Source organism: Oryzias latipes, chromosome 7 (assembly GCF_002234675.1).
Source record: "Oryzias latipes chromosome 7, ASM223467v1".
Lineage (NCBI taxonomy): Eukaryota > Metazoa > Chordata > Actinopteri > Beloniformes > Adrianichthyidae > Oryzias > Oryzias latipes.
In genome coordinates, this window is record NC_019865.2 from 12,171,204 (window position 1) to 12,197,900 (window position 26,697).

The window sequence follows — 26,697 nt, forward strand, 5'->3', positions numbered from 1 at the left end:
TGTAATGGTGAGTAGACTAACAGAATGAGATTAGACCTCAATCTGCATTTAATTGAGCAGATCTTAAGCGGCCTTTACTTGAACTCTGAAATGTGAGAATGTCACACAGGGCAGCCTGTTTGACATGTCACCTACTGGTGAGAACTGTGGAATCTTTGATTGAGTTTTATCAATTAGCTTTGTGAATTTGGTCAGAGTGTGTGAGCCTCAATCTGCCAAAACCAGCTGCAGAGAGACCTTAACTGTAGAAGTGAATCTCATTAAATTAACCCCAAATTGACCCCTCTTTGTGTTTATTAGCCTAATTCATGGGAAAAGTGGGAGAATTTAACAACTATAAATTTGTGATTTTTTATTTGTTTTTGTTTTTTCTAAATTTTTATTCTTTTTGTCACTGATGCACACATTTCTTTTCTTTTCCTTATTTTATTTTTTTGCTTTAAATTCCCAAGAAGGACCTGAATCAGCACACAAACACTCCCACGTTGAGAATTGCTTTCTTTTTCTGTGTCTCTTAGATCTTTTAACAGAGTAAGCGTTTTGTTCATGCACAAAAAGTCTGTCCCTAAATACGGAAAATAGCTGAAATTAAAATATGATTACTCCTTGAAATTTTATTTTTACTCACATATGATAAAAGCCTGCGTGGGTTTATTTTGAATAAAGTGGGAGAACAGAAATCAGGTAAGTTTCACTGTATGATACTCAGTTAAGTATCTTTTTTGGGGGACAAAGGAGGAGGAGTCAGTCCGCGGGGTCAGCATTTGGTTGAAATTGAGTGAAATTATGAGTAGCCCACCCCTTCACCCAACAACCCCCCTCCTCCTGCCTCTCCCCTCCTGACGGGCTCGGCTGCATCATGCTGGAGACCCCGTTGAGAGGATCTTTTCTCTATAAAGAGAAGATGCGCCTCTTAGAGGATCGCATGGATTAAACTGCGCGCCTCTTCAGCTGCTATTCAGGACTGCGCACACTCTCCCAGGTGGACTGTGGGACTTTCCCAGACCGAACAACACCTTCAATCCCGCACATCCTGCAGAAGACGGATGTGAGCATCTTTTTCCCCGCGTGCGTCGCAGCCACTCAGCGCATTTGTGTCGCAGGCGCGTGGAGAGGGAGCGCGAGGACAGATGGCTGCGCTCACGATACAAAGAACTGACAACTTTTTGCACACCTTTTTGCAGGTTTGTTACTTTTTTCTCTGTTTTTTAAACTGCTCTTTCTTCAACAAAAAATATTTTAAAAGCAAGAATAATTCTTTAAATATTTAAATTTGCACTTGGTGTAAAGTGTGTTTTAAGCACCAGTAAAAAAAGATAAAAGGTGGCTTTATTTATGGAACACAATTCATACAGAAAAGCATTTTAAGATGCGTTAGAGACGCAAAAATTAGATGTTAAAATCAAATACAGTCAAATGAATAATAGTTTTTAAGGAACATTTTAAACTAAAAGTGGAGGATTTAAAACAAGAGAAGAAGTTTAAGGTTTTGCCTAAATATTATCAACAGAAGTCAGATATAATTTTATTTATTATTTTTGTTACTTTTAATTGCTCTAGTATTATTTCTATTAATAAAAAATAGTAGAATTTTTTTTTTAAATGTAGAGATTCTATTTAATGGTGGCATTCCTGTGTGTGTGTTTTACCACACAGGATCGAACTCCCAGCTCCTCTCCAGAAGGAGCACCGAACGCTCTTTCCTTCCTGGCCACCACCTGCAGCCAGGCTTGGCAGGTGGGTGGCACCATGGGCTCAGAAGGCTCCCAGTTCCCCTATGAAGGCACGGTCAGCTCCACATCTGGAATGTTTCAGCTCTGGAGCAATGACATGGCACCGAGTTCAGCCCTCAGCACGCACCAGATGACCTTCTCCATGCCCAAGGTGCAGTTCCCTGGACACATGCAGTCTGGCCTGAGTCATCATCATCATCATCACCACCATCATCCCCATCATCACCATCACGAGCTACCTCTCACCCCTCCAGCTGAACCTGCATCAACCTACTCCTTTGAACTCTCCCCTGTTAAAATGCTGTCCTCCCAGCCACAGGCCAGCAGCCCCTATTATCCTCAGCATAACAGTGTAGGACAAAACTTCCCCAGCTTCCTGCAGAATTCTTCAGCCCGGCATCACCTGTCTGGAGGTCATGTGGAGGAAGGACAGCAGTGGTGGAGCTTGCCCCAAAGCAACACCACCCCTTCCAGTCATCCCTTCACCCTGGGCAGACAACTGGTTTTGGGTCACCAGCCTCAGATTGCTGCTCTTCTCCAGGGCACCTCCAAGGGTCTGCTAAGCTCCACTCGCCGTTGTCGGCGCTGCAAATGCCCCAACTGCCAGGCAAACGGTGGGGGGTTGGAGTTTGGGAAAAAGAGGCTTCACATCTGTCACATCCCAGAGTGTGGCAAAGTGTACAAGAAGACCTCTCACCTGAAGGCACATCTGCGGTGGCATGCCGGGGAGAGGCCCTTCATCTGCAACTGGCTGTTTTGCGGTAAAAGCTTCACCCGTTCGGATGAGCTTCAGCGACACCTGCGCACACACACCGGGGAGAAGCGCTTTGGATGTCAGCAGTGTGGCAAAAGGTTTATGAGGAGCGATCACCTCTCCAAGCACGTCAAGACCCACCAGACCAGGAAGGGCCGGTGTGGCCAGCCGGCACAAAGCACAGAGCCTCTGCTCACCAACATCAAGAGAGAGTAACCTCTGTGGTTCCTTGATTATCAGCAACAAAGACCAGACTGTGTGACTTGCTTACTGCTTTAGGTTTGCACTAATGGGAGAGGCGCTCATACTCCCCTCAAATGTTGTTGCTCATCAAAGTCCTGCTTTTGGATTTTTAAAAAAATAAAATTGTGAATTATTCGAGTTAAACAAGTGTGTGCTGTTAAAAGAAATGCACCTTGAAAGGAAACTTGAAGCCTTTTTCTTCAGCGATATTGTTTAGCAGCCTTCAGTGTGATCTTCAGTTTAACCATAAAAAGAATAAAAATAAAATCAAAAACTTTCTTCCCCTTAAACTGCTTTTAAAACTTGATGTAAGAAATATTTTTTTTTCAAACTACATTATGCAAATAATTTATCTATGTGAACATTTTAATTTGGTGGAGAGAAAAATTCTATGTTTATGTTGACAGATCGCTAATATCATCAGGTGGATTTTTTGCCTTAGTGCAGCTGCTGTTGATAAACGTTGGTTTAATAGAGAAAAAAAGCCAACTTTGCTAAAAAGATTTTAATTTGTAAACATCTGCAAATATTTTCTGCTATTTTAGGATCTATTCTGAAAGGAAAGCCGATTTTTCTTTTTTGATCTCTTCATACTCAGGCGGCAGCCCAAAGCCCCAATCCTAATTAGCAAACACTTCAAATTTGAAAGGTCTTTGTAAATACTGTACAAATATGATGACGATTTTATTTGGGTTTTAACAGCATGTACATTTTAATAAACATTCTCATGGAAAACAGTTTTTAAGAGTTGAACTTTCTGAAACATTCGCAACGGTTTGTGTCCTGATCAGTTTCAGAGGCTTTAGTGAATTTCCTCTCTTAAAAAAATTAGGACGTGAATTTCTGACAGAGCGTTAGAAAGATCTGAGGTTTATTTAAACGGTCATTTGATTGCTTTCAGAATACAAATGCCGCTCATTGTGATGTGGGTGTGAGGGAAGCAGCTCCGGCAAAAAAGACCAAACATGGTGGGCTGTTCAAAGATTTTCACACCTCAAAGTAAACACTCGTTCCATTGAAGAGGCTGCGTGTCTCGCCTGGTGCAATCAAGTTCACAGTCATGTGGCTTTTAATGAGTGTTTTCTTTCTCTCAATGGAGAAGATTGAGTCAACAGATGCAACAGAGGGCACTGGAGAGGAATTCCCTGTGAATAGGACCCCTGTTGCCGAGAACCCCCACTGGTGACAGGAACTCCCTTTGATTTTGCACCCTTGTGAAAGTTAATACCCCTCCCACCCCAAAGCTCCATATATCACAGCAGTGTTACGATGGGTCCTGTTTTACAGCCCAGAATGAAGCTTTATTCAAAAGGCAGCCAACCAGATGTCTGCTCATCCAGGGGTTTCTTCTCTTTGTTTTTGATCCCGTTTGAACTTCTTCCAGTAGGATGCAAAAGCAAGATGCTTTGTCGGAGCCTACTATGGTGAATTACTTAAAAGGAAATAAGAAAAAAAACTTTCCTTTTACCACCAGCTCAACTGAGAAAAAAGGCATGTAGAATGTTGTCAAAACAGCACATCTTATTTAGGCAGACGCTTATCCGACTGTCTTTTAAGTAAATACAACCATCAATAATTTTAAGAGCTAAAAAACAATCTAAATTTGCAGAGGCTACTAAAAAAACTTGTAAAGAAACACACAGCATTGAGTTCAAATTCCAAAAGATACTTTTTTATTTGATATGATACACTTATTTTCTGTTCACCTATTACCAAACCCTTTCTCAGTCTTTCTGTGCTCACATTTGGTTCTCTGTAGTGGTATTCCTTTGTGTTGCATGCAAACCTGCTCCATCAGAAATTTAATTTCCATCACCGGATCCCAACAAATGTGGGATCGGTCAAAACTGTAAAAATCCCTTGTCAGACATTTTGGTTTCCTTTAAAAAAAAGACGGATGCTTTTTTTTAAAATGTTATTTGACTTTTGTACTTTTGGGTATTATTTTTGATCATCAAAGTATCTCAAAGTGAGCTCTGAAATGCTCTTGATCTTTGGTGCAGCTGCAAGATCCAAATGGGGTGGAGGTGAAAGCATTTCAGCGACCTCTACTGGCCACAGGCAGGATAGCGTCCTTTTGTTCTCCTTTGTCACTCAAGGTTTAAAGATCAAAAGTGAGAGCAGACACAGCCACTTACTCTTAAACAGTAGATTTAATCTAAACTATGGAGGGATCTGCCGTAGATGTTGGCACTGGTGCAAAATATTACAGATTATGGAGGCAACTAGGTGGAGATTTTTCAATCTCAGTTGGGTTTTCTTTATCTGTCAAGAGTTTTGTGGGATACCTTCACTTAGTCCATGATGGCAAAGGCTATGAGGTCTTGGTGTAGAGCCTCAACATGATAAAAAGGGATGAATAAAATAATTACTTGTAATCAATGTGCTATTGGACACCAATCTTTTACATATGTCAGGCTACCTAACCTGGGAAAGATCACCTTTGCAAAGCAGCCTTGTGTCAGGCAGCCACAGAGGAGATGTTGCATACAGCACTTTGGTTCATCGCAGCGGGCCCTTTGAATGCCTCCTCAGGAGCTGCCTGAAGAGTAAAAAGAAATCTGAGGTGACGTCATACCCACAAAGAACCTCCAGAGGGCTTCCTCATGCCTTCTTGTCCCGATCAAAGGGAGCCCAGTCAAACAGAATATCAGAGCACACGGAGGCTCCAAACACTGGCAACAAAGAAAGTTCTTTACTTTCTGATGAAATCGGAGATAGAAGCTTTTGTGGCATTCTCACATCAAGTGTTCTGCTGTTCCCGATCTTGCTGATATAAACAGCCAAGTATTATGTCAGCAGGAAAATAAAGAGTCATTGACATGTTTCTGGACGTATCTTTAGAGTGGGGCATAAAAAGAAGAAAACCCAACAAAGGGAACTAAATGAGCCACCACCACTTCCTGCATGGTCACATGCACACAGACATGTCATTTTATAAACACACATTCAGGCACACACATAACTCCAGTGACTGCCCCAATAAGGAATGGAATTGTCAAACAAATTCCACTTGTACTCTCAAAGAGAGAAGAACAGGACATACAAGCTCTCAGAAAGGTACAATTTGTTACATCGCAGAGTTTTTTCAAACTCTGAGCCCAGTTGCGTCCTGCTGGGCTCCGTTCAGATCCGCTGAAGGTAAACTAGGCAGCGTTCTCTTCCTTTTGGTGGGTCTTAGGAAGGGGCCAAGCAGTTTGTCTGTCTGCGATGCACGCCGCCTTCAGCGTTCCCCACCATCCTCTGGACGGGACAAGAGAAGGATCCAACATGAGGCAAGCAGACCGTCGACTTGTGTTCTCTTCACAGAAGTAGCATCAGTTTCTATCCGCTTGACCCAGGAGACACGTGAAGCTCAAAGGTCATCCTCATCCAGCTGGGTGAGGTTGCTGGGTCGCCGTCCAGCTAAGGGTCCCGACAAGGGAGCCTGACTTCCAGCCTCAGCAGCCGATGCCCTGCGGCTGCCCTCTCCTGCTCTCTGCTGGGAAGACAGGGTTCATCGTTCACACCAATGAAGAACATGCATGCCTGTCATGTTTCTGTGCCAATAAAAGCAAACAAAAATAACGACGTGTTTTGAACCTGCTTGTGCATTCACAGACAAATGCTAAAATTGGTGTTTTCAGCCTTATTGCCTAAAAAAAGGGGTCTGCAACCTGAGGCTTCAGAGCCACATGCCGTCAGTTCAGGTAAAGAAAAATAAAACGTTTCTAAATTTCAAAAAGTAAGAAGTAAGTGAAGTGAAAAAAAGTAAAGTATACAAACTCAAACTTTATTCTTTATGTAGTTTATTTAAACTTTATTTAGTCACAGTTGAAGCACAGTGCATATCACTCCACAAGGCTTCTGACTACAGTACCCATAATGCTCCAACATCTGAACCCATCAAACGGTTCCACTTCTTAGTTTGACAAAGTAGGACTAAAATATTTTTGACAGACTTTTGCGTGCACAACCAGATTTACGTTATACTGGATTGTAAGGCAGATTGTCTATTTTTGATCAAATCCAAGGATTTTATGTGCATCTTGTGGTTGGAAAACACAGTAAGAGCCAATTAATTAGCTCTGAATTCATTTGAGTTAGTTAGATTTACAAATTTCTTGCTGAGATGTCGTAAAATAAACTGTGCATGTGTGCTTTTAATCACTGTAGACATTACACCACCTACTACTGCATTTGCTGCATTGAGACGATCCTATATATGGTACAGGGTGTCTTTTATTTTGAAAGTGAGTCATATGAATACGGTAGTTATAAACTGTCATGTTTAGAAAAAAAGCTATTTTCTGTTTTTCTTTTATGCCAAAAAAAATAATACAGCATAATAGTAAGAGCAATAAAAATCCAAATCAATGTCTTATTTTTCTAAAGGGTGAATTAAGACTTTGTGGCTCTCACTGGGTTATGGTCAATGAGAAATCAACCCAAATTTAGGACACAATTAACTGATTTTTGATAAGCTTCTTCTCTGAGTGTGACTTGAAGTACTTCCTGTTTGTTGTATGCAAACCCAGCCCAGCCTGAACAAACAGAGACAGAAGAACACAACAACAGTGGGTCTCTCATCCCAGCCTCTCTAGAGACCAGAGATGACAGGAAACCCTGGAAATCTGCATGGATCTCTGAGAATGTCCTCCTGTAACCCTTGTGCTATCCTAGGCACTTTAACGTTGGGAGTTGGGTCATCTAGACCCACTAAGATAGCACAAGGGTTATTTCCATAGAGAAGTGACTTTTAACCCTTGTGCTATCCTATGACCCCACCCTTACATTGACGTGTTCTCCCTACCATGACAAAGGTGGATAAAGGTGGAAAGATTTCATGTAATCCATGGACACCAGTGAAGATCACAAATCATTGAAGAAAAAAGGTTCATTGCACTGTCTAGTGGGTCTAGATGACCCAACTCCCAATGTTAAAGTGCCTAGGATAGCACAAGGGTTAAATATAGAACAGCTTTTTTGTATTTTAGAAGTAATTTGAGTGTGGAGTGTAGTGTTTCCTTTTTCAGCCAGTAGGGGGAGAAATAACTCTTCTTTTTACTTGACATCCAGTTAAATGCATTACTCATTGCTATTTTATTTTTGCATTCATGAGAATATCTGTATTTCCATTCAGTAGTTTAGAGTTGTGTTTATACATTATCGCCTATTTTTTTCTCATTGTTTGTTTTGTCAATGACCTTTTCTATGCGGAACCATGAACCCTTAGTTAGTATGGAGTTCAATCTTCAGCCAAAAGCACAGCAGTTGCTCTTGAGTGTAACACTGAGGCTGTAAATGTGTGAACGCATGCGGGTACACTACCTGTGTAGCTTGTGTGGTTGAGGAGAACAGCCCATTGGACACAGCTTGACAGTTTGGCTGGTCAGTAAAGCCGAGTCGGATGTGTGATGAAGAAACAGCGTGGGGGTCAGCAGGACACGGCTGGACCTCTGTGGCCTGCAGATGCAGGTGGGAAGAGGTGGGTCACTCAGCACTGAAGTGCATTTGCACAATGCAAATGGCAGACTTCTGTTTTAGCTGCCAAAGCTCAGACGGAAACAAGAAGGCATAGAGGTACCACAGGTGTCTTACAAAGAGAAAAACTGCATTTGAGTGTCTGAAGGAGAGTGTGTCTGTGCACTGTGACACCTACATCCCTCAGTGAATAGTTCTCGTTGAGTCCTTGACTCTGGGCTTGGCTCGGCAGGTAGAGCGCGGGCAGAGAGGTGTTGTGAGAGTGGAGGGAGGGCAGCTTATGGCGGTCTATGGAGGCAGATGAATGGGGTCTCAGGGAGCTGGTGGCAGACAGAGGGGGCCTCATGCTGCGGCCCAGACTATTGGACTTGCTTTCGCGACGCTGATACTCGATAGGCGACTGCAAGGCTAGGAAAAAAAAGAACAGAGAAAGATATTATATTCCTCCACCACTGACTGCTTTCTTGAGTACTGTGCAAAGTCAGCTTTTAACAATTTGAAGGGGAAAAATGCACAGCTTAATAAAAATCTCTTTTCCAAGGACGGATTGGTTTTCATTGCAGGATTGTGATGCTTTTTAAAATCTTTAAACAACTGGGAAAAATCTGGATTTTAAAATAGGGTAGTAAATGTTTGCAACAACAATACAGGAAACTAAAGTTGATCAGGTCATATTTAATGTTAATGCCTGGCTCATGAGCACTTTTGAAGCAGATAACTGTGCAATGATGCTGCTTCCACATACAAAATCTTGACTAAGTGAGGAAAGAAAACCAAAACAAAGAGAATCAGAATTATCTTTTTTCTAGATTGTTTATGGTGGATTAAGGTAAAGAAGAAAAACGTGTCATTGTGTGACTAAAAATACTACAATTCATCGATAAATCAATGAATCGATTTATATCACTAAGATCCAACCAGACCGATCTTTCTGAGACATGTTAGTTAAATCGACCTATACCATTATAAAATTGTTTCAAAATGAAACGATTTTAATCGATATTGGAAAATACCATTTGGATTGAGAAACATTAGGTTTATTTTACTAAAATGTAAAAAAATATCATCACAGCTGACAAAACACACGTGATGACAGCAAAAAATGATCAGTCCATCAATATAGTCCAATGTTAGAAAACACTTTGAATTAGGTAAAGACGTCTAACCATACAGTGTGTTAGAATGTTCTAATAATATTCCGTTTGTGTTATTTTGATGTGGAAAAACAACAGCGGATTGAACTTCATGAAACTAAAATGTGAATGGATTTGCCATTCATTCCTCTTTAATTGTTTATTTGTACAGATATTTAATTTATACTTGATTATCTGACAAGAAATACAAGGAATCTGGAAAACTTCCCCTGCACTGCTCAGGTATTTATTCCTGAGTCACACTGGTTGAATTTTTGGCTAAAGATGTCCTAGATGGATTTTAGGTCAGTGAAAGGGATCGTTCAAAAACTGTGTTCAAATGTTTTTGTTTTTCTTATGTTTCTTATATGTTTGAATTGGTTGTGTTAGGTTAGCACAGTCCCTCTGTTTAGTTAGTAAGTCTCATTCTCACATTGTTAGGCTTTCTATTTTTGCAAAGGTACTTTTTTTATTTGTGTCATGTTAACTTTCCTACTGATTTGTTGCTATTTCTTGCCCTTCATTTTCACTCCCTTGTCCCTGGTGAGGTGTCTCTTGTGTTTCCTGTTTTCCGCTTGAATATAAGAACATTTCTGTTCCTTTCAAGATTGAAAGCTCCGGCTGTTGTGTTTGCCATACAGAACATCTTTACAAAACAGCAAACAAAAAAAAAAGACTACTGAAGGAATTTTCTGCTATTTTTACACAAAGTCCTTTAAAGGTGTGACGTTTTAACAAGGCTGTGGGCTTTTGTTAGGATTGAAATGCGTGATTAATGTAAATCAACCAGAGACAAAGTTTAGTAACGTTTAAATTGTTGTTTCCTTTTGTGGATTGTCTCAATTCATTTTTATATGTGGTTGCTTTTTGAGAAAACAAATAAAAAAACAACTAAATATCAGGTTTATCCATTAAGAATGGATGTTTTTGTGTATATCTTGTGTTAAAATGGTTTTAAAATGACTGAATTCTGTCTTTTTTTACATTTTAGACATTGCCTTGTTTTGGCTTCCGTTTTGTTTGGTTCATAAATCTATATGTTTAGTTTTTCAATACATTTGGGAAAAAACCTGACAAATTTCAAAAAGGTATTTTTTTTAAAAGCAAATACAACAAAATACCAGACTGATTCAGCATTTGCTTATAGTGCACCTAAGGTAAAAATGGATAACCAGAGACAATTAAACTTGAGAAACGAGCTGAAACATACCATTTAGGAAGTTCCGTTGACTTTCCAAGATCTGAAGCACATCACTGACCCAGGATCTGCAAATTTCAGGGGAGGACGCCTGCAGCTGGAAGCGGACCACGCTTCCATCGGGATTGCGTGAGGTCAGAACAAAGCGTCCGTCATCACCATCCAAACTGGGCTCTATCCCAAGGCAGCTCACCTGGAAGACATAACAGATGAAAGCACCTGGAAGGAGTTCTTCTTACTTGTTAAATAACACATGTGAGTCTTTAAACACTACACACTGAAGGGTTACATAACTGCCAATTAAGGCATGACCAAGTCGGCTGTGAGTCATGTGCAATCGCAACTCTGGAGTGTATTTTTTCGCAAAAACTAAATAAGCACTAACCTTAATGCTGTTCTTAAAGATGTATCCAGGCAGGGAGAAGCCTTTCTTCCTATCGATGGGCTCGCTGAAGATGACCAGCTGTTCAAACAGAAAGACTCGTCTCTCTTTTGCTCGAGACAGGAAGCTGCTGTCCTGTTCAATCACTGTGAAGGTGTCTTGCTGCAGCAGCTTTCCTTGAGCGGTGATCTTCCCCTGGCACAGACACAAATTCAAAGAGAAAGCGCGGTTACACTTGGGTCTTCCTTAAAAAGTCAGCGTGGGAACGGATGTGGGGGAGACCTTCCCGAGTTGTACCTCAAAGCCTTGCAGTCGGCCCACATTCATCATGTCGTTACAACGTTTTGGCACAAAGCACATCACTTCCACTGCTTTCTGTGTTCAGGATAAAAAGAGGCTGTCATCAAGAGTATACAGCACCACTTTGTGACATAAAAAGCCTCATTAAAGCTCATCTATATCCATCAAGGCACCCACCTCCAGCTCCTCTGTATCCATCCCTGCTTTGGTGTAATACTTTAGGAAGTCCTGTTGAAATAAACAAGCCAGTCAACAAGACATTCAAGGTTTACTGCTCAGCATGAGGGAAGGCCATCTGCTACAGTTTAAAGGTTTTGACATGAACCGTTCATTGGAGTGCAAAGAACCCGAATTTTATTACTTTGGCAAAATAATAACAGAGGATATCATTTTATGATGCATTCAAAGGCTTTATTTGTTGTTATTTTATAAATCTTCTGGGGAGGGACTTCAACTTGTTCTCTTGTGGGGAGGGATTTTAACTTGTTCTCTGAAAGTAGAGCAGCCTGAGCGGAGAACAGTACAGTGTGTGTGCCATGAGTCTTTGTAGGTGTTAAGCTTGTATGTTAATGACACCATGGCAGACCCAGTTGTGTGTCTGACAGCTGCTCGGTTTGTGTACATGTGCAGGTTCGATGTCTGCAGCACAGCACAAAGCTATTTTTTTTTTTTTTTTTACCTTGAGCAGAAGCTGGTACTTCATGATCCTCTGGACAGGCTTGATGAGCAAGTCATTGAGCTGCAGCCTGTGGCCCAGCTGCTGCCGGATCTCCTAGCAGAGGGACAGCCATACAAAACATCCGTCAATATGACAACCACAGCACAAAACACAACTGTTGATGGATAACATAAATTCCATTAAGACAATAACAGCAGGATTATGCTGCATAATTCTAACATTCGTCTTGTGTTTGTGCGTCTGGAGCTAAAAACACATCAGATATAACATGAGTGTGTGCATGACTGAAACAGTTTTGGGGTATAAAGAAAAGACAAACATTTCTTACCTCAAAATACGTCTCAATATACTCTGAAACGATGTGTTCTGACTTGGGTTTGTTCTGACAGTACACAACGTACATGTGCAGACGCCTCTCCTGCAGCACAAACAGGCATCACTTTACAAAACAAATACACACTGTTGGAATAAATGACATATGTGCTTATGGAAGACAAACTACCAAAAAAAACAACTTTAAAAAACACATAATGACATTGTGGAAGATCAAAGTTTTTCTTATCCTCTTGTCCAAAAAAGGATTTTTTTTGTAAATGTTCTGTAAAACTGTATGCTGATGCATTTTACCGTTCACTGACATTCTCTCTGAAAAAATACAATTATAAAAGACCAGAATGTTTTGAAAAAGAAAAAACAAATGTCTCTCTCTCTCTCTCTCTCTCTCTCTCTCTCTCTCTCTCTCTCTCTCTCTACATATATATAGATATATCTATATATATCTATATATCTATATAGATATGTATATATCTATATATATATGTGAGATTTTGCATATATATATATATATATATATATATATATATATATATATATATATATATATATATATATATATATATATATATATATATATATATATATATATATATATATTCAAAATCTTCTGTTTTTGAAATGTTTACCCAGAGGAGTAAACATTTGCTCTTTTAGATCTGAAATGATGTGTTAGCTTTAGCATGGCTTCTGTAGGTTTATTATCTTCGTTCTTCAGAAATTACTGGCTTTTGCAACTTTTTTGTGGACTTTGAAGCAAGGCAACAGTGGTTGAATGCTGTTGGCATTGAATGCAGAGAACTGTCTCCTGGTGATGGGATTTGCAATGAATGTTTCACTCAGGATAGATGCTAATACTTTATCCTTATAGCTATGATGCTAGAGTCATCCAACACCAGTATATATGTTTTTTAAAAATTTTTATTTGTCTGAATTAAATAATTATATATCTTTTACAGAACGATTTGTGTATGTTTAGTCTGTTTTAATGTCATAAAGTTCTTTTTACAATCTTTATGCTTTGTGGTTGTTTGTGCTAAAAAACGTCCACACTTTAGATGAGGTGTTGCAAAACAATTAATAAACTATTAACAGAGTTAATTAATACATTTGTAAAGCTTATAAGCAGTTTAGTAATATGGATTTAGAAGACAATGGTCTGACTTTAGATGTTAATAAATCTTATTAACACTTTCAGGTATTTGCAAGACATCTATAATGCTAATAAATATCTTACTAGCATCTGACATATTAATAAAGCCTATTAATTTGTTAAGTTAGTTAATAAAACTTATTAAGCTTATGAACACTGACATATTTGTTAGGCACCTATAATATCAGTAAAAGCTTCATTAGCATCTTGAAAACATCCTCATAATAATGCTTGTAAATGTGTTAACTAAGTAATTTTATAAACCTTATTAGACTTATTGTACTAATAAATGTCTTACTAACACCCTATAAATTCATTTATAATGCTTGTTAATGTGTTAACAAAGCTTGTTAAGGAATCTTAATATAAAGTGTTACCAAAAATCTGAATGATTAACTATTTGCCACCAATGAAAAACAATCAGATTTTTTGGTTTATCTTGTGGGGCTTGTTATGCATTACTTGCTGAAGTCTGAATTTCTGTCTTGCTTTGAAGACCAGGGTGGGATAGGAGATAAATGTGCACCTCATGAAAAAACAGATTGCTTAATATCCTTGTGAGTCCATGGAAATGCTCCTGAAAGTGAGCAGGGAGAGTTGATTCCAGCGTGCAGTGTCTCTGGTAGCAGTTTGGGATGAAAGGAAGCAGGTTAATAATGCTTTGTCTGAGAGTGCAGTGCCTTTGAAGCTGACTCTGTCTTGTAGAGCCTACTCTTCTGTGACTAATTGGTATGGGAGTGCAGATGTGGCAACCAATGCAGGCCCATGTAAATAAGCTTAAGGTTATGTATAATTTACCCAGGCTACCCTCAGTGTAACCAGAGCCTTTTACTGCAAACTGATGCTAAACTGCACCTAGCAACAGGATGCATGGTTGTTTCACCTAGAACACACAAACCACTGCTGACCATAACTGCAGAAACACAGTTGTCTGTATAGTAACAAGTGTATGTGTGTTCACATGTTAAATGTGCATTAACAGGTGCACAGAAGCATCTTGAGCTTTGTTTTTCATTAGAACCATGTTCCCAGTTTCCTTTTTCACAATTAAACACAGTATGTAGATTTAATTAAAACAATTTTCATCCCACAACAGACATTGAAAGTTAATTATTGCTTTTTAAAACTGTTTCATTTGGGGACAGGAAATAAAGCAAAGAGAAACATTTTGATTGTTTAATTACTTTGAAACAAGAGGCGAAGCCGAGTTAGTCAGATTACGCTTCGTGTCTGTCTCGTCTGCATCTGGCACCACTTAACCAAAATAAGTCAATCTAATTTAGCTTCATGCACAAGTCCTTTGTGACTTTCCATTGACCCAGCAGCAATTTATTCAGACAGGAAAACACCAAACAACCAGCAAAGTTTCATAAAGAAAATGTGTAAAAATATATTTTGTTTTACAGAGAATCATTATTATGCTCCATATTATGATTGCCCAATATTTTTTTTTTATTAATTTATATGCTGAAAAAATAAATATGCATGCTAACTTATAGATTAACTTTACAATTTCAGGGCTTTTATTTTAAAACTATGAAGGTATTAATGTTCCAAAATGGACGAGCTTGTATATTTGATTTGAGAACTTGTAATACAGAATGTGAATACTTGTGCAAAAAAAATCTGCATCTGTGTGTAAAAATCTTCTGCTGTGAACTGACAAATTTCCATTTGCATGTGTTCATTTAGAGTTACAACTTCAAATCTGTGATTACAACTGCTCAAATGTGCTTCTGCGTGTGCTCGAATCTGCTGGCGCAAATCACAAGTGCGCTACAACTGCGCTCTGAATTCTGACACATTCCTTGCGAGAAACTTGTGTCAAAACTGATCTGTGTCCGAAAATGGACCTAGGGGGGGAGGGAGGGTTAGAGGAGGCGGAGTCAACCAATCAGAGTGCAGGATTCGGAGAACTTGGTAAAGTTAGAAAGAGCTTCACAGAGTCGGACTTCCTGCTTCAATAACTCTTCTGATAAACGCTCAAATGTGACAGCAAGTCTCTCAATCATTTTTTATTAACACGGAGAGTGAACTACAAATGCATTTCTAAAGAAAAAAGTCATTTTTTTCCTACATTTTAATGAGAAATTATCTCTTCGTGCTTTAAAAACTGCTATGACTGGTGGTGTAAACACATGTTCTAGAGGTCACTAATTCAATATTTTAGACAGAATGTGTTGAGTTAAGTATGTCTGCGTTCTGCATGGTTGAAAAGGTTTTACTATGAAATTAAATCAGATTGTCTTTTTTATCTGTTTTTTTTTTTTTAAATCTGAGGCTTCCTGTGCAGTTTGACATGTGTGACCGTGTCAGGGGCTACGGCTAGCAAAAAAGGCTCAGACATATCAATGACAGGAACATGAATAAGGCTACATTAACAGCAAAATAGGAAGGAAAGATCAACAGTGCAGAAACAGGAATCTGGTGCAGTTCTACATTTGTATTTTCATTAGAAGCAGCACAAGGAAGCAGACCCAGACACACCCACTAGAGAATTTGTGTGTGTGTGCTTTTAAGGGATTTATACTCACATGTTTAATGAAGAGCTGAGCCAGCCTCTCTGGCTCTCCCAAACACTTCTCCAGCTCTCCCAGGAAGTAGCTGGACAGACAAACACACACACAACCATGCATACAAGCATCCCCCAAAGAGGAAGTGAGGATTTAGCTCTTGAACTTTTGTCCCTTCCTTCCACCATCAGATGCAAACACAATACTCTTCAGCCTCTGATTTGCCTTTTGTCTTAGACCACACTAAGACAAGACATCATCAGTGGACAAAAAAAAAAGCACGAAGGGAAGAAAAAAAGAACTCACTCTTTGTGCCAATCAAATATTTGATGAATGTTCCCAAAAACAATCTTGTCTTTTCCCTTCATGTCCTCCGGAACACCTTTAGAGCTCATTGTGCCCATGTAACCCTGTGATGGAGAGGCTGAGTTAGATAAGGGTTTGTATTTGCACATCAATAGAAACCTGCTAGGTAGTTCAACTTTTTTTTTTTTTTACCAGAAGTAGAATTCCTGCTACTTTTCACATGACAATAAGTCCTCTCTGAATTAAAATATTTGCAGCTAGTTAAAGCACTGGGAAATAACACTCCTCAAGGTTTTATTCAGAAAATCTGCTCAATCTGGTTGTTACAGAGCAAGGCATGGAGTAGAGTGTCCTGGTTAGCATGTGGAGCTCTCCCTGACAGACTGGGTGGATGTCTGTCAGTGCAGACTGTGTACTCTAAACTGGAAGACAGAGATTTACCTCAACTATGTGTGCCAGGTCTGCCACATAGAACTTCTCAGTCTCAATGAGTTCCTTCAGTACATACCTATAAAGAAGAACAACAGTACATGTTATTTTAATCCTTATGAACGCACTTCCACTTCCTCAGGGTGATGGAAGGAGGCTGTAGAATACTCCATGGAAGGGTCATATGTGGTACAATTTATGTTCATGGATTTATTTGAAAAAAGATTAAGACATTTGTTTTTGGTGTTTTTAACATGTTCTTGCGGCATTTTTCTCATGACGGAAGAGATATGAAAAGAAAATTTAGCTTAAAATTAAATTTCTGAGTTTTTCTCTATTCAAATTGTTGTGAATCGGGAGCAGATGAGAAACTGCTGTTGGAAAAAGATCATACTTGTGATGGAGAAGCTACAATATGCAGACCACCAGCTCCCTGCACTGCTCCATTCTGATGCATTGGTAGCCAGACAAATAGATCCACACATTGTTGTTTTCCTGGTATCTGTCTCAAAGCTGTACTGGATAGTTCCAATATTTGATGCAAAGGTAATGTTTGGTTGGGGGTGTGAGGGGCTGTAAGCAGGAGAGCATGTACACAGATGGATGATGGGATGTGGGGGCGACCTTACTCTGCACCAACAGTCCCGCCCACAACTCAGAAGTAAATTTCTAATGAACTCCTGCGGCTCTCCAGAATCTGTGTCCTTGGAAAAAAACACAGTTTTTATTTTGACTGAAAATAATCAGAATCATAATTCAAAGCCCAAGGTAAATGCGAAAGTGTCCTAAACTTGTATATTTGTACTTGAATAAAACAAATTGTGGTTCTAGGTTTGTAATCTTGGTTATTTTCATTTGCTGCTTCTTCAGAGAAACACTCACCAAAATATGAAGCCTCAACGAAACTTAAAGTGAAGTAAGCGGAATTTCAAATTGTCAGGTAATCCATTATTGTAACTTGATTCGCAATTTTCCGCTTTTGTCAAGCACTCAATGTTTCTGGAATGTCACTTACAAACCAACAGATGTATAGCACAAGATGTCCTCCTTTGCACAAGTTCTTAGGAAATGCTTCAAATCTCACTGAGGTATTTCTGGCAACCCAATGAGTGCAGTTTGTGTGTTTATTTACCAGTAAAATTATTGAGAAAGATGTTATTAGGACACATCCAATGCCAAGTCGGGTTAACCTAATTTGCTCCAATTATTGCATGTCAAGGAATATACCAATTGCTCTTGACTTGTTGTATGGTAATGTATGGTGATGTATAAGACATCTCCACTTTTTGGCTTTGCAGAAAAGTCTTCATACCAAATCAATGACACTGTATGCCTTTGTCATTTGGATGGGTGTATTTATGCTCCATATTCCTCTACAACTAGAAATAACTGGAAGTAACATCCTTCTGTTCTATTTTGGAGAACTAAAACCTGAAAAACCTTTACCGGTTATTATAAAAGAAAGTCTTGTACACAAAGGATTTTGCTTTCTATTTTATCATAAACTACCAAGCAAAACATATCGGTAAGCTTTGTATTACAACTTTGCTCCAGACTGAAACATTGCTTCATTTCTTAAGTGGCACAACAGCTGTAGGTGTCTTTGTGACTCTGATCATTCCTCAATTCTCTCTAACAACCTTAAAACAGCCAGTAGCTAAATGTGCAAAATGTCCTTAACAGCCTTTGTGGTTGAGCCTTCTCTGGGTGATATTTTGCAGCTGCACTCCAGCGTAATGCTGCTCATGCTGAGACACATTTGTCATGACCATGCATGACAGCAATCATACAAAGTGAATAGTGAGAGATGAGTGATGTGAACAAAAGGATGGATGTTTTTACTGATAAAAGACATACATGCTTTTTTCTAAGGCACTTCTCCTCTCCTCCTCAGTGTCAGCAGCTGCCGACCATTGACTGGAGGTGTCGTCCATCAAGGTGGACACGCTGTCATCTGGAAAAACACCAGTGGACTGAGTGTCCTGACGAGGCGGAGACAGACAGAGAAATTATTTATCAGTCTGGGTCCACAATTGTGAATCATTCCTTGAATAAGGTAAACAAAGGGAGATAAAAAGGAAGCGAGCAATGCTAATGATGCAGGTTGCCAAGGTAACAGGGAAGAGCGAGCAAACACAAGGAGCAAAGATGGAAAGATAAAGAGATCCGATTTAGATTGTTGTTGTTGATGATTGGAGCAGTGCCACACAAGAATAAAAGTTCATAAAAGGAGAAAGGAACTTTTTTTTTAAAGTAAAAAATTTGTAAACAAAATGTAATTCCCAGTTTAAAGTAGTTGAAAGTAATCTATTGACATCACATTTTTTAAACAAGAGACGTGATATTTTAGGACTGCTAAGGCATTATATTGCCTTACATTACATTATTACATTACTTATGAACTTGTAGCTAATATTTTATACGCTGGTATATCATTTTATCGAGTACAACAAGCATTCGTCGTGTGAAACTACTGTCAGCTGAAAATTCATTTTCATATTGAAAGCATCTTGTGTTAAACTTTGTTTTTGTACTCTGCAATGTCACAAGCACATGGTGACTGTTGGCATTAGACACAGTCAGGAACCCAAGGTTACTGCAGCCTAATCAGCTCTGTTCATCGCTTTTATGGGCAACCTTCTCAATTTTTCCTGTAAATGATATAAATTCCTTTGTAGGGCTGCTGGCTACACTAGATCTAGCCTTTCTAAAAATAAAAATAAAAACATCCATAATTCATACTTTGTATCTACAGCGGTTAAGTTTGGGAGGCCTTAGATTTCTTTCAAAATAAGTGCAATTATTTCCACACAGATGTAATGACTCATGACAACTCTTCCATGAAATTATGTCCTCTTATAAGGTGATTCCATATATTTTTAGCAATGTTCCTTTAGCCATTTGTTGTCTTTTCACTCTCTCCTGACTAAGTAAACTCATAGAGGCAACCGTCTGTCCTTATATAAATCCCTCTCTCCTTATGCCCCAGCCGGCAGAACTTCCCCACCTTTCACAAAACTGCACGAGCAAACAGCTAATCCCTCTTGCTCTTTTAAACAGATGGTTGCCTTACATAAAAATAAATAGTTGTGGGGATAAAGACACATAAACAGAAAAAGTGAGAGTGAAGGTGTCTAGTTTTCTTCCCTGCCTTTATTTCACATACGCTCGCTTTGATGATTTTGTTGGCATCTGTAGGTATCGGGTTTTCTTAAATGGAAGAGACAAAGCAAAGAAGACAGACAGGTTTGAAATGAGAGACGGAGAGGCTCCAAATACGCCTCACTCCCCCTGCTCATCTTGCCCCACTACTTGTATTCAGCCTGGCTGACAGGTCTCCCTGGCTGTGTGATCACTTCCAGATGTGCAAAGCCCAGAAGAAAAAAAATCCATCTCCCTCTGTTTTAATTCCCAAAAAAACCCGAGGACAAAAACAAAACGACTGGGCCAGAAGCAGGATAGTTACTGAAAATGTTAAACATTTCATCTAAAATATTCTGTCAGTTTGGAAAATAAATGATACAAAACATGGAAAAATGACTGGACAAAATAATTTCATATTTCTGCTGCTATGAATTCAAAATACAAAAACACGTAGATTATTTTAAGCTAATATTTGATCTAAAATGTAACAATGTCTTGTAAACTGTTGAAACACTGAGTTTTGATTTTAATTAGGGGTTGGTTTCTGTTTTTCATTGCATTTTTTTTTTAGTTTAGACAAAAAGCCTGGGACAGGGTTATCGAGTTACTGGAAAATTATTTAAAGCTTCAAAATGCTAAGGATTAAAACAGTTGTGTGAATTATCAAGCAAAGATTGCTAGAAGGCCTTTAAATAAAGGATAGAATTTAGTTATTTCAAACATTTTCCTTCGTGGTTGATTCTTTTTAATTGCTGATAGAAAACTGTTCTCTATTAAAAGTAATTTAATTAGTAAAAAGACTCCTGCTTTTGACATCAAAAGCAGATTCTGATCATTTTCCAAAGAATAATGGTTTGCAATGTGTTGTGAAGGCTCTGACATGGATACACTCACAACTACACTTGTTCACCAGGAGGGGCTAAATGAATGAAAGCAGTGAGTGAAATAATGAACGAAAGCAAAACCTGTAAGATTCTCCCTTCTTCTCCTCAGTGTGGCTTCAGATTTGTCTCAAGGCACAGCAGTAAAAACACTAAAACACTGACCTCATCCTTCTGATGTAATTGCGTTAATGGATATCGATCCACTGTTGAGAATCAGATTATAACTTTAGGTGTGGATTAATGAGCAGGAGGAACTCCTCCGGGCTGGGATATTCTATTTGTTTGATATTGAAAATGTTCTTATTAAAGTTAAACTTCTGCAGTTAAAATGAAGCTCAGTTCCTGGTAAGCTTCTGTTTCATGACCTGAGTATCACCTAATACTTCTCCTCAGTCAAATACCTACCAAAGTTTATAGACAAGAAAACAAATCCACTACTATCACTCTTTCAGCACATCTACATTTTCCTGTTTCCATTTATCACCATTCATGTAATTCTGTCAAACATTAAACGGGACTCATCTATCACCCAGGTTCTTCAGAGCTTCACCACACATGAATCTTTTTCATGTTTATATCAGCCATCTGTCCTGCCAGTAGTTTAATAAATGTACAGTTTAATGTATATTGTGAAACATAGTGGTCCTCTGTGTGCTCATATCTGCATTCATTTGGTCTGATCTAATCATTCTCCTGTCTGCTATAGGAGACAAAGAGATTATTGATGCTGCTTCTTTAGGAGACAGTTTTTTTATGAACTCAGAAGCAAATTGAATGAGTGCTATTTTTAATTCATCAAACCAATGTGTTTTGATTCAGTGCAAGGATATACATTGTGTTACCTATGTCGATCACATAGTATGATCATTGGTTTTCACTTGAAAGTTTAGTCGTAGGATCTAATGTTGGCACACCTGGGCATTGGGTAGTGACATGCAGCCAGTCAGTGACTCATTCATACAGGTGGGTGGTTGAAGTGACCCTGGGGATAGGTCCTCAGGGCTCGCAAGGCCATCTTTCCACTCCTGCAACCAAAACACACAAAAACACATGGCTAAACTGTTAAAGTAATGCGATGCCACTTACAACATCTGTCACATGTTTTTTGATTTAAAGATGAGGAAACATGTTAAAGTCCCACTCAGATCATCTTCCATTCTGTTTTAAAAACTTTCCCAGTGGTCTTGTAATTACAATTAGCTGTTTTTAGGCCAAATCAGAAAACCTGTGTTGTTTTCTAGAACATATTTCCGCCAGAGCAGCAGGAGTTCATTAGAATTGCGCCTGATCCACAATGAACCGAATTAAGAATTCTCAGAAAGGGAATTTTCAGCTTCATTGTCTTTACATATCTCTTCCATCATCAAAATAAAGCTACCAAAACATTTAAAAAAAACAAAAACACAATTTTTATTGGAGGGGTCTTTACAGAAGGTCAAACCAAACCCAAACTTGTGTAAAGAGCCACTCTTAAATGATAGTGAGGCTATAGTGTGGCAAAAAAAAAGAAAAAAATTGGTTATTGATCGTTTCACAAGAACAGGCAGATGGTTGGTTGCAACTGGAACAGGTTTATTAGCTCAGCCAAAAGTCCAAAAAGCTAAATCTGGGTCTGCCAGGCAGGGGTCAATAACAGGCATGAGATCATCAGAGGAGAGACGGGGTAGTCAAAATGCAAGCGAGAGTTGGGGCAGGCAAACAGAGTCAGAAACAGGATCAGGAAACAGAAGATAAGGTCCAAATACAATAATGAAGGTACAGTGGGACAAACAATACTTTGCACTGAGTGAGGATCAATGCAGTGCTAAAGTAGACTGTGAATGATTGAGTGGATGAATCAGGTGTGTGGTATCCAGAAAATGCATGCCGGGGTTGCTGGGAGATGAAGTGCAGTTGGAACTCTGGAAATGGTTCCCTTTGGTGACCAGAAGGGGAGACAGAGCTCTGACTTCTGACAGATCAGTTCTGCAAGTTGGCCCACTCAAAGTGAGGAGAGGTGTTTAATGTTCATCTTTGGTAAACTTTAACTGTCAGAGAGAGACAGCAAAAAAAGAAGAATCCAGAGTTGCATTAAAAAGTACAGAGGCAAAATTTTGTTATTGACTAACTACTTATTTTCTCCACCTTTATACAAGTAGATTTAGCAAATACCCACACAGCGTGACAGGCTGAATTCCCTTTTTCTTCATGTATCTCTGAAAGTATGAAGAATATTACAGACCTCTTTCATCTTTTTAAATGGGCTTGACTTGCAGAATTATTTTCCCTGCCAAATACTTTTTTGCTTTGCTGTTATTGCCTCACTTGAAAATATATCAAACCTGAATTTCTACTGACAGCACCAGAAGTAACATGAGGCTGTGTTGTTTATGCTCTTGGCTGCAATTTTTGTTTATATAAGACAGAATGTCTGTGTTTACTTCAGAACTAGTCTTCTCTGAGGATGGAGTGAATGTAAATTTGGTTTGTAAGTTTACTTATAAGGCGGTTTATCTCATCTTGGATCAAAAAGCCAGTATGCAAAATCTTGTTTGCATAGTTCATGCGACTAGAAAAAAGGGGTTTGAAAAGGAAAACATATCTTCTTCTTACCAGTTCTCTGTGGGTGACAGGTAAAACGGTTAGCGTTTCATCAAGCCTTGGGGGACTGTTGAGATCCAGACTCTGACTCAGGGATGGAAGAGGTGGAGGTTTTCCTTCAAGTTTTCGAACCTGGCGTTCCGCTTTGCCAGCGGATCCAACGCTGAGTTTTCTAACTGGGTTTGTCAGCCACTTTTTCAGGGTACTAACGGAGCGCCTGGAGCTCGGGGAGCTGGGGGCTGAGCTGCCCGACGGCTGAGGGGGCAGTGACACCACAGAGGTGGAGATGCTGCCCTCGCTGCCTGCTGCCGAGTATGAGTCTAAAAAGAAAACATTGAGAAGAAAAAGAAGACAACAGCTAGATAAAGGCAAAATGGATCAAAGTGCAGAGTAAATTTTTTATTTACTCAATGAGTTAGAAACAAAAAGGAAATTAAAAACAGATAGCTTTTTTAAGATAACATAATGTCTGTCGTGTGATCAGGTGAGGGTAGACGTGCAGGTCTGCCAGAAGACTAATCAACACAAAGAAGAGCAAAAGTCAAGAGAAAAAGCAAAACAAGAATGAGCATTTTCAGTATAATTAACTTCCCAAAACAAAGCTGCTTCATGAAGGACTTACTGTTCTCTTTTTGTCAAGCAGACAGCATTTGATTTGACTTTTCTTACCACATCAAGCTGTTCATCTGAGCACATCATCATCACATGCTACAAGCCGATACAAGAAGGAAGGCAGAGGTCAAGATGATTTGATATGTAAAATACTCCAAAGCATTTCTAAGATGTCTGAACAGTGATGTCAAGAGGACATGGGAAGTGTGCTTTAGTTGGAGCTGAGACCGGACATCCACTTTAATCCTTTAGAGAGGGGGAGATCCTTCCCTGGAAATGTTTGTTTTCCTTTATTGTCCTCCAATCCGATCGTGCCTCATCTCCAAAACTGCTGTCCCTTACCTCAGTCTTTCTCAGACATGTCAAGAGATTTCTGCCCCTTTCTTCTCTCAAAAAGCATCCAACTTTCATGTCTCAGAGCTCCAATCCTTATGTATAACTCATCCTAAAAACTTGAGTTTCCCTCTAAACTCACGGATTTCAGTTATTCCTTCACCTTAGTCATCACATGCATGTGATAAGATTCATAGAATGACCTAATCTCATAATAAGTCTCAGAAGAATGCACTCTTGGTGAAGTTTATATTAAGTCTACAAATTTCCACTACATTTTGTTTACAAAGGGACAGAGCATCCGTTGTGTGAGCCACAGAGTGGGCTCTTATCACAGCATTCAGTAGTGAGACCCAGACAGCAGACACAACGTGGCTACTATTGTAAACAAGAGTAAATTCAAATTCCTTCTCAGATGTCAGATTGAAGGGGTGTCCCAACTACTCCACTCACATTTTCAGTTTATATCCCAAAGAAATATAACAGGAGACTCTGTGGTGATCAATGATGGGAATAAAACTCACTGTTTTTATGGCCTCCTCAATCTGTTACTTCATTAATAACACTTAGATGAAACAGATCATAAAAGGAAATTGCAAACAGTCTGGTACTGCATACCCCCTCTGAATGTCCCAAAGTTTTCTCATAAAGACGGCATAATCTGAAATTGAAAGGATGGGGGTTGAGCAGAGGAGAAGTCACAGCAGAAACCCACACTGACAAGAGGGACCTCTAACTGCCTCTGAAAGCTGTTGTGTTCATGTCGGAAAAAGTAAAGCAAAGGCCATATGTCAGATTTGGCAGCAGGAGGGGAAAAAAAGTTTGAAAGTGCAACAGTGATTGTTGAAACCGTCAAGTCAGTTGATTCAGCTCATGTGAAGGGTCAGAATTACAATTCAGTGTTAAAGTCAGTGTTTAGGACGTGAAGTGCAATGATACACCTAAAGACTGTTGGTCTCCAGTAAACGGCTGGAAAAGAAAAACTCTGCAGGCTGGTAATTTGGGAACTGTTAAATCTGACTATAATACACAAATTGTACATTTGTACAGGGTTTACCATGACATCGACATGTCATTCTGTGTGTTCAAGAGACCAGGTCAAGAGTAAGACTTACACACTGGAAGTAGGTTCAAACAGGTACAACATGGTGTGGCTGGAAAAGGGATGGATGGGAGTGATGCTGAAGGTGGAGTTTGCTAAAAATGTCTGTAGGTGAAGAGTCTCAGATGGTGATGACTCTGAAGCTGGAAGTTGAGGAAGTATTGTTAAAGGCTGTCATGCCAGTGGGTATGCCCCCAGGTAGGATGTGAGTTAGAAGAGAGGGAAAGTCTGAAGAGAGATGAATAAGTTGATACAGGTGATATCGCTAGAGGGGAGAAAGGGGTGATTGGGCCAGACATAATGCATCAGTGAGGAAAATGAAGGGAATGAAGAATTTATACGTAAGTTTAGTGTTCAGAATAGGAATGCAGCACAGATGGTGTCGGACTTTGCTAAAATGATGGCAGTTCAGAGCACATTTTTACAGAAAAAGAGCATTAGGCACAGTGTGACGCTGCACAAGGTGAAGGTGGAGGCCAAACTAAGAAAATGTGAGGAGTTGTATAACAGGTTAGTCAGGGTACCAAGAAAGGAGCTGCGGTGTTGTATTAAGAAGTCTGAAGTACCAGTAGTACACTTATTTGTTCAGAACATGTGTGAAAAAAGAGTGTCAGCAAGAATGGAAGCAAAGTTGTGGAAGACTGTAGTTAAAGCAGTTGTTAGTTTGAGAGACAAGAGGCAGAGCTCCTCCACCTGTCAGCTGAAGGTGCTGAAGCTCTCTTCATCTCGCGTTAGATGTTTTGGAGATAAATGTAGGAAAGCAGGTTAAGATGGTTTGGACCCCTTCAGAGGAGGGACAGTAATTCAAAAGTGATCAAAAAGAGAAAAAATGCAAAGAATCAAGAAAAAGCGGTCAGCAAAAAATACGGCAACCCCGCTCACCCCCCTTTCCATCTCACACAGGGACAAACCAAAGGTGAGTTAAAACTACTTTATGTCTCCACCCACAAACATGTGACCACCAGGTGATTACCAACACTAATACTATAATCAAGACAAAAACGATATACATTCACCATAATAAAGACCACAGTTAATTCATGGCACCTACACGTTATGTTGGTGAAAGGAAGATGAGGTTAGAGCTACCGAGAACGTGGCCCAGAGAAAGACCAAAGATGAAGTTCATGGATGTAGTAAAGCAGAACATGAGGGTGGTTGGTGTGAGCCAGGAAGATGGCAGAAGATTCACTGTGGCAACCCCTAAAGGGAGCAGCCGAAAGACAAAGGACAAGAAGATCATGACAGCCCCTACACCTGTCACTATGGCAACACTGCATCATCTGTCTGCAGCCTTGGCCAGTTAACCCTTACAAGTTCAGTATGTTCTCTGCACTTTCTCTGAACAAGTCACTGAGGAAACATATTTTTAAGCTACGAGAAAAGACTGACACAAAGGAAGAATGATGAGTTTTTCCTCTAA

The 26,697-nt window shown here is 39.4% G+C and overlaps 2 protein-coding genes across 4 annotated transcripts in view; one reads left to right on the plus strand and one right to left on the minus strand.

Annotated features, from left to right (window-relative positions):
• Window positions 1-839: 839 nt before the first annotated feature.
• On the plus strand, window positions 840-4,622 carry LOC101169109 (transcription factor Sp5). The gene is made up of 2 exons (XM_004070448.4): window positions 840-1,184; window positions 1,657-4,622. The coding sequence occupies exons 1-2, from the start codon at window positions 1,131-1,133 to the stop codon at window positions 2,701-2,703; spliced, it is 1,101 nt and encodes a 366-aa protein (XP_004070496.1). The 5' UTR covers window positions 840-1,130; the 3' UTR covers window positions 2,704-4,622.
• The window catches only part of LOC101171490 (rho guanine nucleotide exchange factor 25-like), a 51,976-nt gene continuing 29,659 nt past the window's right edge, over window positions 4,381-26,697 (minus strand). For 2 of the 3 annotated variants that reach the window (XM_023956594.1, XM_011477084.3), the window contains 15 exons: window positions 23,240-23,547; window positions 21,562-21,672; window positions 18,477-18,601; window positions 16,632-16,698; window positions 16,191-16,294; window positions 15,906-15,975; window positions 12,214-12,303; window positions 11,886-11,978; window positions 11,384-11,434; window positions 11,204-11,281; window positions 10,910-11,101; window positions 10,537-10,717; window positions 8,372-8,601; window positions 8,041-8,175; window positions 4,381-6,211 (listed from right to left, as the gene is read on the minus strand). In XM_023956594.1, the coding sequence (XP_023812362.1) occupies window positions 6,086-6,211; window positions 8,041-8,175; window positions 8,372-8,601; window positions 10,537-10,717; window positions 10,910-11,101; window positions 11,204-11,281; window positions 11,384-11,434; window positions 11,886-11,978; window positions 12,214-12,303; window positions 15,906-15,975; window positions 16,191-16,294; window positions 16,632-16,698; window positions 18,477-18,601; window positions 21,562-21,672; window positions 23,240-23,547 (1,961 nt within the window). In that variant the 3' untranslated portion in view covers window positions 4,381-6,085. The remainder of the gene's footprint in view (window positions 6,212-8,040; window positions 8,176-8,371; window positions 8,602-10,536; window positions 10,718-10,909; window positions 11,102-11,203; window positions 11,282-11,383; window positions 11,435-11,885; window positions 11,979-12,213; window positions 12,304-15,905; window positions 15,976-16,190; window positions 16,295-16,631; window positions 16,699-18,476; window positions 18,602-21,561; window positions 21,673-23,239; window positions 23,548-26,697) is intronic. The other variant, XM_011477085.3, reaches the window with a different exon arrangement.